General features: G+C 44.2%; 1 protein-coding gene across 2 annotated transcripts in view; it reads right to left on the bottom strand.

Annotated features, from left to right (window-relative positions):
* LOC106580685 (adiponectin receptor protein 2) overlaps positions 1 to 21,667 on the bottom strand; it is a 95,914-nt gene that overhangs the window by 51,464 nt on the left and 22,783 nt on the right. For both annotated transcript variants that reach the window (XM_082977955.1, XM_082977956.1), the window contains exon 2: positions 20,400 to 20,796. In XM_082977955.1, the coding sequence (XP_082834081.1) occupies positions 20,400 to 20,552 (153 nt within the window). In that variant the 5' untranslated portion in view covers positions 20,553 to 20,796. The remainder of the gene's footprint in view (positions 1 to 20,399; positions 20,797 to 21,667) is intronic.

Below are 21,667 nucleotides of genomic sequence, written 5' to 3'. Positions count from 1 at the left end.
ATTGAGGCCTGACTCTTTGGCAATGACATGGAGTGGCAAGTTACAGAGTCTGGTACCCAGACAAGGCTACTTATCCGGCGACCGGAAACATGACTGAATACAAACAGTGTAGCTATTCCTTCCACAAGGCAATCAAACAAGCTAAGCGTCAGTATAGAGACAAAGTAGAGTCACAATTCAACGGCTCAGACACGAGAGGTATGTGGCAGAGTCTACAGTCAATCACAGATTACAAAAAGAAAACCAGCCCCGTCGCGGATCACGATGCCTTGCTCCCAGACAGACTGAACAACTTCTTTACTCGCTTTGAGGACAATACAGTGCCACTGACACGGCCCGCTACCAAAACCTGCTTGCTCTCCTTCTCCATGGCCGACGTGAGTAAAACATTTAAACGCGTTAACCCTCGCAGGGCTGCAGGCCCAGACGGCATCCCCGGCCGCGTCCTCAGAGCATGCGCAGACCAGCTGGCTGGTGTGTTTACAGACATATTCAATCAATCCCTATCCCAGTCTGCTGTTCCCAAATGCTTCAAGAGGGCCACCATTGTTTCTGTTACCAAGAAAGCTAAGGTAACTGAGATAAATGACTACCGCCCTGTAGCACTCACTTCTGTCATCATGAAGTGCTTTGAGAGACTAGTCAAGGATCATATCACCTCCACCCTACCTGACACCCTAGACCCGCCCCAATAGGTTCACAGACGACGTAGTCGCAATCACACTGCCCTAACCCATCTGGACAAGAGGAATACCTATGTGAGAATGCTGTTCATTGACTACAGCTCAGCATTTAACGCCATAGTACCCTCCAAACTCGTCATTAAGCTTGAGACCTTGGGTCTCGACCCCACCCTGTGCAACTGGGTCCTGGACTTCCTGATGGGCCGCCCCCAGGTGGTGAGGGTAGGTAACAACATCTTCACCCTGCTGATCCTCAACACTGGGGATCACACAAGGGTGCGTTCTCAGCCCTCCTGTACTCCCTGTTCACCCATGACTGCGTGGCCATGCACGCCTCCAACTCAATCATCAAGTTTGCAGACGACACTACAGTGGTAGGCTTGATTACCAACAACGACGAGACGGCTTACAGGGAGGAGGTGAGGGCCCTCGGAGTGTGGTGTCAGGAAAACAACCTCCACTCAACATCAACAAAACAAAGGAGATGATCGTGGACTTCAGGAAACAGCAGAGGGAGCAGCCCCCTATCCGCATCGACGGGACAGTAGTGGAGAGGGTGGAGAGTTTTAAGTTCCTCGGCGTACACATCACGGACAAACTGAAAATGGTCCACCCACACAGACAGCGTGGTGAAGAAGGCGCAACAGCGCCTCTTCAACCTCAGGAGGCTGAAGAAATTTGGCTTGTCACCAAAAACAAACTTTTACAGATGCACAATCGAGAGCATCCTGTCGGGCTGTATCACCGCCTGGTAGGGCAGCTGCTCCGCCCATAACCGGTGTCTGTATGTAGCCTCGCTACTGTATATAGCCTGTCTTTTTACTGTTGTTTTATTTATTTACCTACCTACCTACCTACCTACCTACCTACCTACCTACCTACCTATTGTTCACCTAATACCTTTTTTGCACTATTGGTTAGAGCCTGTAAGTAATCATTTCACTGTTGTATTCAGCGCACGTGACAAATAAACTTTGATTTGATTTGAGGAAGGCCAAAAAGATCATCAAGGACAACAACCACCTGAGCCACTGCCTGTTCACCCTGCAATCATCCAGAAGGCGAGGTCAGCACAGGTGCATCAAAGCGGGGACCGAGAGACTGAAAAACAGCTTCTCAAGGCCGTCAGACTGTTAACCTATTGGGGATAGGGGGCAGTATTTGCACGGCCGGATAAAAAACGTACCCGATTTAATCTGGTTACTACTCCTGCCCAGTAACTAGAATATGCATATAATTGTTTGATTTGGATAGAAAACACCCTAAAAAGTTTCTAAAACTGTTTGAATGGTGTCTGAGTATAACAGAACTCATATGGCAGGCCAAAACCTGAGAAGATTCTAAACAGGAAGTGCCCTCTCTGACCATTTCTTGGCCTTCTTTGTCACCTCTATCCAAAACAGAGGATCTCTGCTGTAACGTGACACTTTCTAAGGCTCCCATAGGCTCTCAGAAGGCGCCAGAATGTTGAATGATGACTCCGCAGCTACTGGCTGAAAAACAGTAGCGCATTTGGTAAGTGGTCGATCTGAGAACAATGAGACGGGCGTGCGCATGCACGTGAAGAGTCCATTTTCTTCTTTGAGTCTTTGAACGAAAACAACTTCTCCCGGTTGGAATATTATCGCTATTTTACGAGAAAAAAAATAAAAATAGAAAAAAAAAATATATATATATATTTTAAACAGTGTTTGACATGCTTCGAAGTACAGTAATGGAATATTTTGAAATTTTTTGTCACGATATGCGCCGGCGCGTCACCCTTCGGATAGTGTCTTGAACGCACAAACAAAACGCCGCTATTTGGAACCAAACCAACATTTGTTGTTGAAGTAGAAGTCCTGGGAGTGCATTCTGACGAAGAACAGCAAAGGTAATCCAATTTTTCTTATAGTAAATCTGAGTTTGGTGAGTACCAAACTTGGTGGGTGTCAAAATAGCTAGCCTGTGATGGCCGGGCTATCTACTCAGAATATTGCAAAATGTGCTTTCACCGAAAAGCTATTTTAACCTGTTAGGGCTAGGGGGCAGCATTTGCACGTCTGGATAAAAAAAATGTACCCAATTTAATCTGGTTACTAATCCTACCCAGTAACTAGAATATGCATATACTTATTATATATGGATAGAAAACACTCTAAAGTTTCTAAAACTGTTTGAATGGTGTCTGTGAGTATAACAGAACTCATTTGGCAGGCAAAACCCTGAGACATTTTCTGACAGGAAGTGGATACCTGATGTGTTGTATTGACTTTAAACCTATCCCATTGAAAAACACAGGGGCTGAGGAATATTTTGGCACTTCCTATTGCTTCCACTAGATGTCACCAGCCTTTACAAAGTGTTTTGAGTCTTCTGGAGGGAGATCTGACCGAACAAGAGCCATGGAACGATGATGTCCCATTAGACACCTGGCGCGCGAGTTCATGTTGGGTACCCTCGTTCCAATACGTTATAAAAGAGTATGCATTCGTCCACCTTGAATATTATTCATGTTCTGGTTAAAAAAGGACCTAATGATTTATGCTATACAACGTTTGACATGTTTGAACGAACGGAAATATATTTTTTCCCCTCGTTCATGACGAGAAGTCCGGCTGGCTTAGATCATGTGCTAACAAGACGGAGATTTTTGGACATAAATGATGAGCTTTTTTGAACAAAACTACATTCGTTATGGACCTGTGATACCTGGAAGTGACATCTGATGAAGAGAATCAAAGGTAATGGATTATTTACATAGTATTTTCGATTTTAGATCTCCCCAACATGACGTCTAGTCTGTATCGCAACGCGTATTTTTCTGGGCGCAGTGCTCAGATTATTGCAAAGTGTGATTTCCCAGTAAGGTTATTTTTAAATCTGGCAAGTTGATTGCGTTCAAGAGATGTAAATCTATAATTCTTTAAATGACAATATAATATTTTACCAATGTTTTCTAATTTTAATTATTTAATTTGTGACGCTGACTTGACTGCCGGTTATTGGAGGGAAACGATTTCCTCAACATCAATGCCATAGTAAAACGCTGTTTTTGGATATAAATATGAACTTGATAGAACTAAAAATGCATGCATTGTCTAACATAATGTCCTAGGAGTGTCATCTGATGGAGATTGTAAAAGGTTAGTGCATCATTTTAGCTGGTTTTATGGTTTTGGTGACCCTGTCTTTGACTTGACAAAACATTACACACAACTCTTGTAAATGTACTGTCCTAACATACTCTAAATTTATGCTTTCGCCGTAAAACCTTTTTGAAATCGTAAAACGTGGTTAGATTAAGGAGATGTTTATCTTTCAAATGGTGTAAAATAGTTGTATTTTTGAAAAATTTGAATTTTGACATTTATTTGGATTCAAATTTGCCGCTCTTGAAATGCACCTGCTGTTGATGGAGTGCACCACGGGTGGCACGCTAGCGTCCCACCTAGCCCATAGAGGTTAAAATCGGACACCGCGATTGCATAAAGGAGTACTGTATCTATAATTCTTTAAATAATTGTTATGTTTTTTGTGAACGTTTATCGTGAGTAATTTAGTAAATTCACCGGAAGTGTTCGGTGGGAATGCTAGTCACATGCTAATGTAAAAAGCTGGTTTTCGATATAAATATGAACTTGATTGAACAAAACATGCATGTATTGTATAACATAATGTCCTAGGAGTGTCATCTGATGAAGATCAAAGGTTAGTGCTGCATTTAGCTGTGGTTTTGGTTTTTGTGACATATGCTAGCTTGAAAAATGGGTGTCTGATTATTTCTGGCTGGGTACTCTGCTGACATAATCTAATGTTTTGCTTTCGTTGTAAAGCCTTTTTGAAATCGGACAGTGTGGTTAGATTAACGAGAGTCTTGTCTTTAAAATGGTGTAAAATAGTCATATGTTTGAGAAATTGAAGTAATAGCATTTCTAAGGTATTTGAAAATCGCGCCACGGAATTCCACTGGCTGTTGACTAGGGTGGGAGGTTAGAGAGGTTAAACAGCCATCACTAACATTGAGTGGCTGCTGCCAACATACTGACTCAAATCAATAGCCACTTAATAATAAAAATTGGATGTAATAAATGTATCACTAGTCACTTTAAACAATGCCACTTTATATACCCTACATTACTCATCTCATATGTATATACTGTACTCTGTCATGACGTTGCCCTCTTTGAGTACAGGGAGCACAGTTGACCCCCTTCCCCTTGCACCATCCCCCTACCTACCTCTCCCTACCCAGGCCCGGTGAAGGCGGTCATAAATTCCAAAGGAAATGTCCTGCCGCCTGGCCCAGTTGAGACAGAGGGGTTTCATAGAGAGACCAAGGAAATTCTTCCAACTCACAGAATTGGGGAACCGAACGACATTTATGTTCTGGAGAAGGTATAAAAGATTGGTGAAGAATCCAGCTACGAACTGGTCCGCTTGGTACAATTTTGTGATACTCAGAAGAGACAATATAGCCATATTACCACAAAACTGTTTATATAATAGCCTCAGCTATGGGACTTGCATCTAAATGGTTGTATAAAATGTATTAATAAGGATAAAGCTATTTGGAATACATTGAGATGCTATGTACTGAGGTTAATGTGATAGAATGTATTTCTGTTCAAAGCTTAAATCAGTCATCGGCACGCCCCCAGGGACACAGACAGGACCAGGCGTCATATGACAAGCCTGTTCTATGTTCACGTATAAAACCCCACCCTGATTTACTTTCTTCAGACCAGCTTACCTCAGAAGAGAGAGCCAAGGTTTGACCATCCAATTCCTCTACTGAAAGTTAACTTTTAGACTACCGATACCGACAGAATAAGAACAAGTCTTTGATATTAATTATTAGTCTGCAGCTAAGTAAATTATATCATTGAACGCGAAGACCGACAAAACATCCATTCTATAACGACATTAATGAATGTCGCTTTGAAAGATCCATTCTAACCAAGAGAGAGAGAGAGAGAGAGAGAGATAGAACTCTCCAACAGAACAGAACTCTCCAACAAGGATCCCGACGACACAGAGCGTAAATATATATTGATTGCAATTGTTCCCGAATGAGTGAGCGTTCATGTGCAAAGAATTAGCATATCAATTGTTAATATTAATGAACTCTGTGCCTTCTCAGCTGCCCTTTATGACCCTTTGTTTTAACAAGACACCAGACATGCCTGTTTAGCCCACTAGGGCACATTACTCTACCAATTCTTTGTAACGATAACTACTGTTTGTATACTTTGTGAATTACTTAGTTTAGTAAATAAATGATTTTAACACAATTGATGTAAGGATGACTTTAGTAAAGGCTGGATTCGTGCAGATACAACAATTTACCACGTTTGGAATGAGACTGGACTAGAGGTAAAATACACCATTTAAACCAGAAGATAATCGGCCTATACTATAATATAATATATAATGTTATAATATAGGAAAGTTATATTAGGAAAAATTATAACTTTGTAATCTGAATATTTTCCTTGGTGCTCCGATCTCCTAGTTAATTACAGTTAAACGATTAATCAGTTTAATCGCGTAATAATAATTACAGGGAGTTAATTGATAAACACGTCTTCAGTTTAATGGTGCCCAAAGACACGACAACTCTATATCATCTACTGCATCTTGCCAATGCCGTTTGGCCATCGCTCATCCATATATTTATATGCACATATTCTTATTAATTCCTTTACACTTAGGTAGTTGTTGTGAAATTGTTAGATTACTTGTTAGATATTACTGCATGGTCAGAACTAGAAGCACAAGCATTTCGCTACTCTCGCATTAACATCTGCTAACCATGTGCATGTGAGAAATACATTTGATTTGATCCTACTGTCAGACTTTCAAACTGTTGGACTTTTAAACACACAAGCAAGAATATCACCAGTTAGGCCTATAGCACTGTCACCAGTTAGGCCTATAGCACTGTCACCAGTTAGGCCTATAGCACTGTCACCAGTTAGGCCTATAGCACTGTCACCAGTTAGGCCTATAGCACTGTCACCAGTTAGGCCTATAGCACTGTCACCAGTTAGGCCTATAGCACTGTCACCAGTTAGGCCTATAGCACTGTCACCAGTTAGGCCTATAGCACTGTCACCAGTTAGGCCTATAGCACTGTCACCAGTTAGGCCTATAGCACTGTCACCAGTTAGGCCTATAGCACTGTCACCAGTTAGGCCTATAGCACTGTCACCAGTTAGGCCTATAGCACTGTCACCAGTTAGGCCTATAGCACTGTCACCAGTTAGGCCTATAGCACTGTCACCAGTTAGGCCTATAGCACTGTCACCAGTAGAATTGAAGAGTGTCAGTAAGTCAGGCTACTGTTTGTTTTTAGTTCGATGGGAAGAGTATTATTGCGTTAATACTGCTTGTTTTCATCAAAGAGTAGCAGTAGGTTCTTAGGTAAAACAACTGTTTCACTGATATCATCTCCCTTCTTGTTAAAGGGGAAGTTTACCCCACATCAACCCGGCAGGCCCTGCCCATTGCATCACACGGTCTGATTCACACTAACTGCGCTAATCGTACCGATCCTCCACCAAATTTCACAGTGGGTGCGAGACCTGGAGAGTGAGTGTGAAATTTGGTGGAGGATGGGTGATGATCTGGGGGGGCTTCAGCAAGGCTGGAATCGGGCAGATTTGTCTTTGTGAAGGACGCATGAGTCAAGCCACGTACAAGGTTGTCCTGGAAGAAAACTTGCTTCCTTCTGCTCCGACATATGGGACTCCCAATCACGGCCAGTTGTGATACAGTCTGGATTCGAACCAGGGCGTCTGTAGTGACGCCTCTAGCACTGAGATGCAGTGCCTTAGACCTCTGCGCCACTCGGGAGCCAAGGTGACATCCTGCCTTTAAAAGGGGCAGCTGAAAATTTGGCTCATCTGTGATATTTTGGTTAAAAGATCATTTATGCAAAAATATAGCAATATACCACATCACTTCTTAATAGTAATACCTTTATTTTATTAGAAACATTACAAAGCATGCTCATCAAGTTTGTTTTTTGTTGGTGTGTAATTACGTGAAAAAATATTTTAGCTGGAGTGGCTGGTAGATTTTTATTTATTTATTTTATCTACCTGCCACACTGGCTGGTGGACCCAAAAAGTTATTTTCAGGCCCTGTTTCCAGGCAGTGGCCGATTCATTGGAAGGACCTCCAACAGGCAGTCCTTTATATTAAAGAGGGCCTAGAGAGACATACAACCTATAGAAACCAGCCTCCCTCAGTCATAAAGCTGGGCGATGTTTTAGAGATTGATGCTAGAAACCACACTGAGCAGCGATTGGATCATTCTGTGATGGAGTGATTCCTAGTAAGCCTGCCACACGGGTGATCAGAAGATCAGTAGGTTTAATACCACTGGGGAAATTCTAATGAACATGTCAGTCAGGAGGATGTGGTTGATAGTGGTGTGGAACAGGCTTCTATGCCTCACTCATAATGAGTAGAAAAACATGCTGGGAAATGTTTACTTGCAGCTTCCTTCTCGCCAATGCAACAATAATACATAAAGCTGCAAGCAGCGGTTCAAGCTAGGTGGTGTTATTCACTTTTGGCAAATGTTGAAGTGAGCTGAGTAGTTGTTATAAGATGGCAAAAGTGTTCGTAGTACCTGAAGAGGTGTATTGATAGTGTTTCACAATTAAACATCACACACAGCCATACATAAAACACACACACAGCCCATAGCACCATCAGGACTTATTGGACACGTCACCCTAAGATAAGCTACTTCTGTGCTCATTACCATGCTTTTGATGCATTTTGGACTATTTTTTATGATGTTGAATATAGGGTTGCAAAATTCCTGCAACTTTCAATAAATTCCTTTGTTTTCCAGAAATCCTGGTTGCAGGAGTCTGGATATTCTGCTTATTCTCTCCTGATTCTAGAAACCTCCAATCAGGATTTTGGGGAAATTATTGAAAGTTCCCCGGAATTTTGCAACCCTAGATGTCAACTTTAAAACGCCTTCTCCAGAACCGATAGACTGATCGGTACCAAATGTGGTATATAGCACCTATAGATGCACATCTTCAAACACACGTTTTATAAGAGCTCAAACAATATGGCCGCAATAAGCCAATGAGCTTGCATGAGTGGTTTTTCCTGTCCAACAGCGCCCCTCATGCGGCCAAACTGAACAATACTTTAGATTAGCTAGACTCATATCCCTTAGCATGTGTGCCAAATTTCATCACTCTGAGTCAAACAGATTGAGATGTATAGCGCCACCGTGTGGCCGATCTGAATGTGCTTACATATGTTGAGTGTTGACCGTGTTTGGAAAGTTTGGTTACGATACGAATATCCGTGTCTAATTAGCATTAATGTGCCAGACAACCCCCACATTAATGTTTATTGGTCAGTAGTGACCATGGGGTTTGACATATAGTCTGCAAAATATTGCATTGAGAGACCTTGGTCCATAGATGACACATCAATGTACATCCAGATCGGCCCAGTGGTTCCGGACGAGATGTCATTTAAGTGTTATTCACAAAATTCAAAATGGCGGAAAATCCATCATGACAGACCTTGGGGAAAATGTGTTCCTTGTGAGAAGAGGGACCTATGCACTGAATTTCAGGACTCTAGGTCATATGGGGTGAGGGGCGTGACCCTTCCAAGTTAGCCATTTCAATCACCTGTTATAGCACCACCTTGTGGCCAATTGGAATGGCTTGGCACCAGAGAGTGTAGACTATGGGCCTTTACCATGTTTCACCCTCTTCGGCCTTACCATCTCACGGGAATTTGAATGTTAACTTTCTTCGCAAGAAGAAGCGGTATAATAATAATGAACGCCAACAAATACAACAGGGTTTGCCCAGCTTCACTGGCTTGAACCCTTAATAAAAGATAAGAACAGCAACATAGTAAATGTCTCAGCAGAATAGAATAAACATCTCTCCAAGATCAGATGTCTAACCACATAGTGGGGTGTAGAACTCTGCTGTTTCATCTAGCCTTTAATATGTGATAAGATTGGAGGAGAGAGGAAGGTGAGGAGGATTAGCTGGCGACAGAGAGCTGTGGTTTCCTCCCTCCATCTATTATGCAGAGATGAAAAGTAATTCTGAGTATTTTTTCACTCTTACTGAGATTATAAAGACAGTCAATTGACAGTCTTCCTCATGGCGCTGACTGAATAAGAGATGGGAGGTGAAGAGTCTTCCTCATGGCGCTGACTGAATAAGAGATGGGAGGTGAAGAGTCTTCCTCATGGCGCTGACTGAATAAGAGATGGGAGGTGAAGAGTCTTCCTCATGGCGCTGACTGAATAAGAGATGGGAGGTGAAGAGTCTTCCTCATGGCGCTGACTGAATAAGAGATGGGAGGTGAAGAGTCTTCCTCATGGCGCTGACTGAATAAGAGATGGGAGGTGAAGAGTCTTCCTCATGGCGCTGACTGAATAAGAGATGGGAGGTGAAGAGTCTTCCTCATGGCGCTGACTGAATAAGAGATGGGAGGTGAAGAGTCTTCCTCATGGCGCTGACTGAATAAGAGATGGGAGGTGGAGAGAATTGAGGTTTTAACTTATTTCCTGTATGTTAAAATACTGTGTATTTAAGTAGACTAACTAGTGTAATAATGCCATCATCCAGGTTCCAGTTGATGATCAGGTCGATAGGGAAAGTGACTCTTTCTAGAATGACCATGTCATACTTGTTCCTTTCTCTATGATTGGGCTAGTGTTACAATGTCTTCATCACAGTTCTAGTAGATGACAGTCTAGATGGGGAAAGTCACTCTCTGACTCAAGTCACTATTTCTAGTGAGACCAGTTCCTTTTATGACTGGTCTCAGAATCACCAACTTTTAAGCCTGGAGACAACTGAGACATGGATTGTGTGTTTGTGCCTTTCAGAGGGTGAATGGGCAAGACAAAATATTTAAGTGCCTTTGAACAGGGTATGGGAGTAGGTGTCAGGCGGTTTGGTTTGAGTGTGTCAAGAACTACAATGGTGCAGGGGTTTTTCATGCTCAACAGTTTTCAGTGTGTATCAAGAATGGTCCACCACTCAAAGGACATCCAACCAACTTGAACTGTGGGAAGCATTGGAGTCAACATGGGCCAGCATTCCTGTAGAACACTTTCCACACCTTGTAGAGTCTATGCCCCAACGATTGAGGCTGTTCTGAGGGCAAAAGGGGGTGAAACTCAATATTAGGAAGTTGTTCCTAATGTTTTGTAAACTCAGTGTAGGGTGCCACCTGTCAACCATTGACACAGCCATCAGCACAACAACCTAACAAGAGAAGTTAAGAAGCTTGATACTGTTCACTACGGAACTATAGAACGAAAATAGAAAGCTGAGAAGGTCTAGAATGTTCTGAGAATGTGATCGCTTGTCGATTAAAATAAGAACTTGTTTGTTAACGTGACATTTGGAATCAACCTTAACCCAGTTCTGTTGTGTGATCCAGCCAGCCTGACAGACTTCAGCCTGACAGAGAACAGTCAGACACATTACTGTCTGACTGTTGCTACATAGAACACCACCTTTAAACTGGGATGGCTGCAAAGAAAACATGTTGACTTACAGTTGAAGTCGGAAGTTTACATACACAATTCCTGACATTTAACCCTAGTAAAAATTCCCTGTTTTAGGTCAGTTAGGATCACAACTTTATTTTAAGAATGTGAAATGTCAGAATAATAGGAGAGAATTAATAATTTCAGCTTTTATTTTTCACATTCCCAGTGGGTCATAAGATTACATACGCTCAATTAGTATTTGGTAGCATTGCCTTTAAATTGATTAACTTGGGTCAAACATTTTGGGTAGCCTTCCACAATAAGTTTGGTGAATTTTGGCCCATTCCTCCTGACAGAGCTGGTGGAACTGATTCAGGTTTGTAACTATCCTTGCTCGAACACACTTTTTCAGTTCTGCCCACAAATGTTCTATAGGATTGAGGTCAGGGCTTAGTGATGGCCACTCCAATACCTTGACTTTGTTGTCCTTAAGCCATTTTGCCACAACTTTGGAAGTATGCTTGGGGTCGTTGTCCATTTGGAAGACCCATTTGCGACCAAGCTTTAACTTCCTGACTGATATCTTGAGATGTTGCTTCAATATATCCACATACTTTTCCTTCCTCATGATGCCATCTATTTTGTGAAGTGCACCAGTCCCTCCTGAAGCAAAGCACCCCCACAACATGATGCTGCCACCCCCGTGTTTCACGGTTGGGATGGTGTTCTTCGGCTTGCAAGCTTCCCTCTTTTTCCTCCAAACATAACAATGGTCATTGTGGCCAAATAGTTCTATTTTTGTTTCATCAGACCAGAGGACATTCCTCCAAAATGTACAATCTTTGTCCCCATGTGCAGTTGCAAAACGTAGTCTGGCTTTTTTATGGAGGTTTTGGAGCAGTGGCTTCTTCCTTGCTGAGTGGCCTTTCAGGTTATGTCGATATAGGACTTGTTTTACTGTGGATATAGATACTTTTGTACCCGTTTCCTCCAGCGTCTTCACAAGGTCCTTTGCAGTTGTTCTGGGATTGATTAGCACTTTTCGCACCAAGGTACGTTCATCTCTAGGAGACAGAACGCGTCTCCTTCCTGAGCGGTATGATGGCTGCGTGGTCCCATGGTGTTTATACTTGCGTACTATTGTTTGTACAGATGAACATGGTACCTTCAGGCATTTGGAAATTGCTCCCAAGGATGAACCAGACTTGTGGAGGTCTACAATCGTTTTCTGAGGTCTTGGCTGATTTCCTTTGATTTTCCCATGATGTCAAGCAAAGAGGCACTGAGTTTGAAGGTAGGCCTTGAAATACATCCACAGGTACACCTCCAATTGACACAAATTATGTCAATTAGCCTATCAGAAGCTTCTAAAGCCATGACATCATTTTCTGGAATTTTCCAAGCTGTTTAACTTTAGGCTAGGGGGCAGTATCCTGAATTCCGGATGACTGACGTGCCCAAAGTAAACTGCCTGTTACTCAGGCCCAGATGCTAGGATATGCATATAATTGGCATTGGATAGGAAGCACTCTGAAGTTTCTAAAACTGTTAAAATAATGTCTGTGAGTATAACAGAACTGATATGGCAGGCAAAAACCAGGGGAGAATCCATCAGGGGGAGAATTTTTTTTTAGGTCACAGGCCATTTCAATGCAAGCCTATGGCATACTCAAAATAATTCCTCCCAGATTGCAGTTCCTATGGCTTCCACTAGATGTCAACAGTCTTTAGAAAGGGTTTCAGGCTTGTTTTTTGAAAAACGAACAAGTTGTAGTTTTTCCAAGGTGTCTCATTAGAAAAGTAGTCCTGTTGCGCGCGTGAATGAGGTGCGCGCTCTTCGTTATTTATCTCCCCTATTGAACATACTATTCTCCGTCTTAAATTTTAAGGTTTGTTTAGATATTAGAGTACCTGAGGATTAATTAGAAACATCGTTTGACTTGTTTGGACAAAATTTACTGGTAACTTTTTGGATTCATTTGTATGCATGTTGAACGAGTGGATTACTGAATCAAGCGCGCCAACTAAACTGACATTTTTGGTATATAAAGAAGGACTTTATCGAACAAAACGACCATTTTTTGTGTAGCTGGGACCCTTGGGATTGCAAACAGAGGAAGATCTTGAAAAGGTAAGTGATTTATTTTATCGCTATTTGGGATTCTGCAATTTCACCGGATGTTGTCGTGGTGGGATGCTAGAGGTTAAAGGCACGGTCAGCTTAGTGTATGTAAACTTCTGACCCACCGGAATTGTGATACAGTGAATTATAAGTGAAATAATCTGTCTGTAAACAAGTGTTGGAAAAATGACTTGTGTCAGGCACAAAGTAGATGTCCTAACCGACTTGCCAAAACTATAGTTTGTTAACAAGAAATTTGTGGAGTGGTTGAAAAACAAGTTTTAATGACTCCAACCAAAGTGTATGTAAACTTCCGACTTCAACTGTATGAAAAATATATGGAAGTGGGACTTATGGTGATGATCGCCTGTAGTCCTGGTCTTAGATCAGGTATTCCCAACCAGGGGTACACACAATGCCGGGGGTACACCAAATATAAATGTGATTCACATGTAAAAAAAGTTTTAAAAAATTAATTCTTCACATTTTCAAACAGTCCATTTATATTTTCCAACGGGGCTACACATTTGGGAGAGATTTATCTCTCGCCTGAGTGGCCTCGTTTCACTGCCAAAAATAAAATTAAACCATCTAGGTGTTCAGCACAACACAATGTCAAATACAGCTGGCCTAGTCAATTAATGAACATCCAATCACACTAACCGTTACTCTCTCACGGGAATTCCACTACCAGTCTGAATGTAACAAACGTAGCTGCTGCTTATGTTGGTATCTGTACTGAGGGTGCGAAAGCCATGACAGAGAGACATAGTGGAGTGGTAATGCAACAGTTGCTCCCGACGTCACTTGGGTCCACTGCAGCATCCACTGAGAGGCTCTTGCTGCCAAAGGAATGCCTGACAGCTTGAAAGACGTTTTGGACACTACAGTGAAAATGGTTAACCTGTTAGGGCTAGGGGGCAGCATTGACACGGCTGGATAAAAAAACATACCCGATTTAATCTGGTTACCACTCCTACTCAGTAACTAGAATATGCATATACTTATTACATATGGATAGAAAACACCCTAAATTTTCTAAAACTGTTTGAATGGTGTCTGTGAGTATAACAGAACTCAAATGGCAGGTCAAAACCTGAGAGATTCCTTTACAGGAAGTGGCCTGTCTGACCATTTCTGGAACTTCTTTGCCATCTCTATCATTTACTAAGGATCTCTGCTCTAACGTGACACTTCCCACGTCGTCCATAGGCTCTCAGAGCCCGGGAAAAAAGAGAATGTCGTCATTCCAGCCCCAGGCTGAAACACATTATCGCCTTTCTCAAGTGGCCCATCAAGAGACACTAGCTTATGCGCGTGACCCCGACCGCCCCCGCCTTTGGGATTTTTTCCTCTGTTTGCCGAAAAGGAGATTCCCTGTTGGAATTGTATCGCTTTTCTACGAGAAAAATGACGTAAAAATTGATTTTAAACAGCGGTTGACATGCTTCGACGTACGGCAATGGAATACTTTGAATTTTATTGTCAGGAATTGCGCCAAGCGCGCGACACTTCTTTACTATTTCGGATAGTGTCTGGAACGCACGAACAAAACGCCGCTATTCGGATATAACGATGGATTATTTTGGACCAAACCAACATTTGTTATTGAAGTAGACGTCCTGGGTGTGCATTCTGACGAAGACAACAAAAGGTAATGACATTTTTATAATAGTAAATATGATTATGGTGAGTGCTAAACTTGCCGGGTGTCTAAATAGCGAGCCCGTGATGCCTGGGCTATGTACTTAGAATATTGCAAAATGTGCTTTCACCAAAAAGCTATTTTAAAATCGGACATATCGAGTGCATAGAGGAGGTCTGTATCTATAATTCTTAAAATAATTGTTATGCTTTTTGTGAACGTTTATCGTGAGTAATTTAGTAAAATGTTAGCGAATTCCCCGTAAGTTTGCGGGGGGTATGCTAGTTCTGAACGTCACATGCTAATGTAAAAAGCTGGTTTTTGATATAAATATGAACTTGATTGAACAAAACATGCATGTATTGTATAACATAATGTCCTAGGGTTGTCATCTGATGAAGATCATCAAAGGTGAGTGCTGCATTTAGCTGTCTTCTGGGTTTTGGTGACATTATATGCTGGCTTGAAAAATGGGTGTCTGATTATTTCTGGCTTGGTACTCTGCTGACATAATCTAATGTTTTGCTTTCGTTGTAAAGCCTTTTTGAAATCGGACAGTGTGGTTAGATTAACGAGAGTCTTATCTTTAAATGGCTGTAAAATAGTCATATGTTTGAGAAATTGAAGTAATAGGATTTTGAAGATTTTGAAAATCGCGCCACAGGCTGGCAGTGGCTGTTACGTAGGTGGGACGAATTCGTCCCGCCGGTCCCATAGAGGTTAACTTTGTTAAAGCAAGGCCCCTGAACTCTCATGTATTTTCTGCATTATGCAATGATATGGGCAGCGACCATGTAACGCTTTTACAACATACTGGTTATCAAGGGGAAAAGTATTGACACTATTTTTTACATTTAGAGACGAGCTTAAAGTTCTCTTTACTGACCATCATTTTCACTTGTCTGACCGCTTGCATGATGACGAGTTTCTCGTACACAACTGGCCTTTCTGGGTGATGTTTTTTTCCCCTCACCTGAATGATCTGAATCTAGGATTACAGGGACTCTCTGCAACTATATTCAATGTGTGGGACAAAATTGAAGCCATGATTAAGAAGTTGGACCTCTTCTTTGTCTGCATAACAAGGACAACACACAGATCTTTCCATCATTGTATGATTTGTGTGCAAATGAACTCAAGCTTACGGACAACGTCTAATGTGATATAGTGAAGCACCTGAGTGAGTTGGGTGCGCAATTACACAGGTACTTTCCCGAAACAGATGACATAAACAACTGGATTCGTTATCCCTTTCATGTCCTGCCTCCAGTCCACTTAACAATATCTGAACAAGAGAGCCTCACCGAAATTGCAACAAGCAGTTCTGTGAAAATGTCATTTAAAATCAGAAGCCACTGCCTGATTTCTGGATTGGGCTGAGCTCAGAGTATCCTGCCTTGGCAAATCGCACTGTTAAGACACGGCCCTTTGCAACCACGTACCTATGTGAGAGTGGATTCTCAGCCCTCACGAGTATGAAAACTAAATTCAGGCACAGACTGTGTGGAAAATGATTTAAAACTGAGACACTCTCCAATACAACATCACAGAGTTATGTGTATCCTATCAAGCAAAACCCTTCTCATTAAACTGTGGTGAGTTATTCACAATTTTCGATTAACAAATAAGGTTTTATATGTAAGATTGTTAAATAAAGAGCAAAATTATTGATATTTGTGCCCTGGTCCTATAAGAGCTCTTTGTCACTTCCCACGAGCCGGGTTGTGACAAAAACTCACACTCATTCTTATGTTTAATAAATGTATCGTATAGCATATGTGGGGCAGGCTTACAATGATGGCAAAAAACAACATTTGAGAGTGCGCTGACCCTGGTGCTAGAGGGGGTACGCAGCTGGAGGTAGAACATTTGAAGGGGTACGGGACTATAAAAACTTTGTCAACCACTGTCTTAGAAAAACAAATAGGCTATACTCTGCTTGAAGGCTACTTGACAAAAACACCTTGGGCCAACTGTTGGCATGAGGGGCCAACTGTTGGCATGAGGGGCCAACTGTTGGCATGCGGGGCCAACTGTTGGCATGCGGGGCCAACTGTTGGCATGCGGGGCCAACTGTTGGCATGCGGGGCCAACTGTTGGCATGCGGGGCCAACTGTTGGCATGCGGGGCCAACTGTTGGCATGCGGGGCCAACTGTTGGCATGCGGGGCCAACTGTTGGCATGAGGGGCCTAGTTTCCAGGTATGGTGACACCACTGCTACAGTAGCTCTGATGAGACATGTTAAGGAGGCAGTGGGCTGTCATTACCACTGATGACAGAGGTAATGACACCCAGCCCTATACCCCAGTCCAGGCCCTATACCCAAGCATATAGCCCAGACCATAGTCCCCAGCCCAGGCCCTATAGCCCAGGCCCTATAGCCCAGGCCCTATAGCCCAGGCCCTATAGCCCAGGCCCTATAGCCCAGGCCCTATAGCCCAGGCCCTATAGCCCAGGCCCTATAGCCCAGGCCCTATAGCCCAGGCCCTATAGCCCAGGCCCTATAGCCCAGGCCCAGACTGTTTAAATCATCCAAAGCCAAACAATATTTTTGATAATGGGCCTTCCACCTACCAGCCCAGACCACACAGCAGCATCCCAGGACCAACCAGGGAGAGCAACATGGCAGGCTGCTCTCCTCTCCTGAATATCAACAGCATCACCATCAATAGCGGCTGTATCGGGTTACCAGGCATCACAGGGCTGGCTTTACATGAAAGACTACACGCAGATCAGAAGCCAGGGATTAACGCTGTGTGTGTGGTGGGGGAGTGTGTGTGTGTGGGGGAGTGTGTGTGTGTGTGAGTGTGTGGGGGGGGGAGAGTATGTTCACTATTGACCAAAACAGGTGCAGAAGACAAGGAAACAACCAGTAGTCTGAACAGGAAATCCAACCATGTCTGTTCATCCGCTCCAGTTAGACCTGACCTCTGTTCATCCGCTACAGTTGGACCTGACCTCTGTTCATCCGCTACAGTTGGACCTGACCTCTGTTCATCCGCTACAGTTAGACCTGACCTCTGTTCATCCGCTACAGTTAGACCTGACCTCTGTTCATCCGCTCCAGTTAGACCTGACCTCTGTTCATCCGCTCCAGTTAGACCTGACCTCTGTTCATCCGCTCCAGTTAGACCTGACCTCTGTTCATCCGCTCCAGTTGGACCTGACCCTCTGTTCATCCGCTACAGTTGGACCTGACCCTCTGTTCATCCGCTACAGTTGGACCTGACCCTCTGTTCATCCGCTACAGTTGGACCTGACCTCAGGTCATCCGCTACAGTTGGACCTGACCCTCTGTTCATCCGCTACAGTTAGACCTGACCTCTGTTCATCCGCTCCAGTTAGACCTGACCTCTGTTCATCCGCTCCAGTTAGACCTGACCTCTGTTCATCCGCTCCAGTTAGACCTGACCTCTGTTCATCCGCTCCAGTTAGACCTGACCTCTGTTCATCCGCTCCAGTTAGACCTGACCTCTGTTCATCCGCTCCAGTTAGACCTGACCTCTGTTCATCCGCTACAGTTGGACCTGACCCTCTGTTCATCCGCTCCAGTTAGACCTGACCTCAGGTCATCCGCTACAGTTAGACCTGACCTCTGTTCATCCGCTACAGTTAGACCTGACCTCTGTTCATCCGCTACAGTTAGACCTGACCTCTGTTCATCCGCTCCAGTTGGACCTGACCCTCTGTTCATCCGCTACAGTTAGACCTGACCTCTGTTCATCCGCTACAGTTGGACCTGACCTCTGTTCATCCGCTACAGTTAGACCTGACCTCAGGTCATCTCCAAGGAAGGCAGTAAAGCACACTTCTGCCATTCCACTGACTGAGGCCCCAGCAGGCCAGGAAGGCTTGCCTTACAGATCACTTTCAGGGTGTTTCTCCTCAACTCAGGTCTACGTGACTGGATGGGACAGCACTGCTGGGGCGACCACCACATTCCTGTTAGGTCTATGTAGCAGTGGGTTTCTCCATTTCATCTGTGTTCCTTGGAAACATCCTGCCGCTACACATTTTTGACCTAGCTAGCTCACGTCACACAACTAGTCAAGGGCTTGAGCATTGGGCTAGTTGACTAGTGGTGGAACAACTAGGGATCTCCCACTCCCAGAGGAACAGGCTGAGAAACACTGACATAATGTATCTCTCCTGGCCAGGCCAGAGAATCTGCTGCCTGCCTGTATTCAGCACTCTGAGAAACACTGACATAATGTATCTCTCCTGGCCAGGCCAGAGAATCTGCTGCCTGCCTGTATTCAGCACTCTGAGAAACACTGACATAATGTATCTCTCCTGGCCAGGCCAGAGAATCTGCTGCCTGCCTGTATTCAGCACTCTGAGAAACACTGACATAATGTATCTCTCCTGGCCAGGCCAGAGAATCTGCTGCCTGCCTGTATTCAGCACTCTGAGAAACACTGACATAATGTATCTCTCCTGGCCAGGCCAGAGAATCTGCTGCCTGCCTGTATTCAGCACTCTGAGAAACACTGACATAGTGTATTTCTCCTGGCCAGGCCAGAGAATCTGCTGCTTGCTGAACTGCCTGTATTCAGCACTCTGAGAAACACTGACTTACAGTGTATTTCTACTGGCCAGGCCAGAGAATCTGCTGCCTGCCTGTATTCAGCACTCTGAGAAACACTGACTTACAGTGTATTTCTACTGGCCAGGCCAGCTTGACTGCCTGTATTCAGCACTCTGTGCTGCAGCAGTCTCACAAACTAGCAGCAGCAGAACAGACACAGATCATTAAACCATTGTGTTGTCACATGCCTCAGGGGGGCAGGCTATCTTCTCTCTCCCGGGCAGGCTAGCTTCTCTCTCCCGGGCAGGCTAGCTTCTCTCTCCCGGGCAGGCTAGCTTCTCTCTCCCGGGCAGGCTAGCTTCTCTCTCCCGGGCAGGCTAGCTTCTCTCTCCCGGGCAGGCTAGCTTCTCTCTCCCGGGCAGGCTAGCTTCTCTCTCCCGGGCTTAAATGAAAGCAATAGTACACCAAAGACATAGGCTGCCTGCTCGGCTCTTTGAATCTCACACACACAGTTAGTCACACACACACTTGGATTTATCCGTTTATCTGTGCTTTGATATGAAAACCCCCCCTAGAGCAAGAATATGCCTGTTGTGAGAATGTTCTAGTATAGATCTTTACTGAAGTCCTCTTCATTAGTGAAGTACAATACTGACGTCACAGCAGCACAGTGAGAGAGGCAGGAGATGAGATGGAGATGAGGAGCACTGAGCTCTCATGCTGAGTGGATCATTATCTAGCTCTGCCAGCTAAATCTTATTTATCCCTCACAGAGAGCTGTGGTGTCTCTGAATGGGATACGGTTATTGTGAGGAGTGTCTGTGGGATAGGAAGTAGCTTTATTGTTATATATATATATATGACAGTGCATTCACTCAGCAGTACCAGTGGGTATCATCAACCCAGATACTCTAAAAGCTTCACTCACCCTCAGAGTCACCCCATTGTGTGTGTGCCCGTCTGAGATGACATCATCATCATCCTCCTCCTCCTCCTCCTGCTGCTCTCTAGGATCCATCTGCTCCGTAGTGGTGCCATCAGCATCTGTTGCAGCGGTACCACAGCCTCTATACCTCAACATGAAGCCCGGGCCCTCGGCCCCTGAGGGCCTCTGCTGCGGCTCCAGCTCCCCTCCTCCTCCGGCTCCCTCCAGCTTGGCTGCTGGCCTGATCCTCCCCCGCTGACCGCTGTGGACTGACCGGCCTGGCTGGACTGGTAGAGGTGGTGGAGGGTCCTCCTCCAGCTAGACAGGGGTAACTGGGTCCTGGTGGTGGGGGTCGGATAGTTGGCCAGAAAGGGTGGGGGTCGGTAGACTGGTAAGGAGCCTAAAGGGGGAGAGGGAGGAGACAGGAAGGGATGGAGGGAGGGGGTAGGAAAGAGAAAGGGAAGGAAGGGAGAGAAGAAAATAGTTCTTATTTTGAATATCTTGTTATGAATTGTTTGTATTTGCCAGTATTAGGGCAGTAACCAGATAAGGAGTGGTGTAGCACGCAGCGGGGGAGGGGCCCCAAACATTTATATTTATATGGTATTAAAATGATTCTGTTGGCATGTCCAAATACCCCCATATATGGTCTATAGGATATATGGTCCAAGCCAAGCCAGTATGTCTACATGGAAACAGATTTAGACCCGGACAGAGAATTACAAGTCAACGTTACACACTGTGAAACGTCAGTCTGCACAGTCTGCAGTCAAATGGTCACAATTAAAAATGGTCAATGACCACTCACCACCACAGTCTGGTTGGGTGTCATGCTGGGTAGCTTAGCAACTTGCAATGCCAAGGACATGGAGAGTAACACAAGAGTCCACACAAAGAGAAGACTCATCTCTGGCTGTAAGCACTGAAAATCTCTCCTCTCTCTCTACACCTCTCACTCTCCCCTCTCTCTACACCTCTCACTCTCCCCTCTCTCTACACCTCTCTCTCTACACCTCTCACTCTCCCCTCTCTCTACACCTCTCACTCTCCCCTCTCTCTACACCTCTCACTCTCCCCTCTCTCTACACCTCTCACTCTCCCCTCTCTCTACACCTCTCACTCTCCCCTCTCTCTACACCTCTCCAAACCGCTTCCTCTCCTGGCTAATAGTCTGACACTCATCTAATCTTCCTTTCATCCTCCCCCCCCCATGAGGCAACAAAGACCTGTCATCTCCAGGACAGTAAGGTGTTGCTGTATGAACCTACAGA

The sequence above is a fragment of the Salmo salar genome, chromosome 07 (assembly GCF_965601325.2).
Source record: "Salmo salar chromosome 07, fSalSal1, whole genome shotgun sequence".
Lineage (NCBI taxonomy): Eukaryota > Metazoa > Chordata > Actinopteri > Salmoniformes > Salmonidae > Salmo > Salmo salar.
Note: the sequence above shows the minus strand (reverse complement) of the source record. Positions and strands in the feature narration are given on the sequence as shown.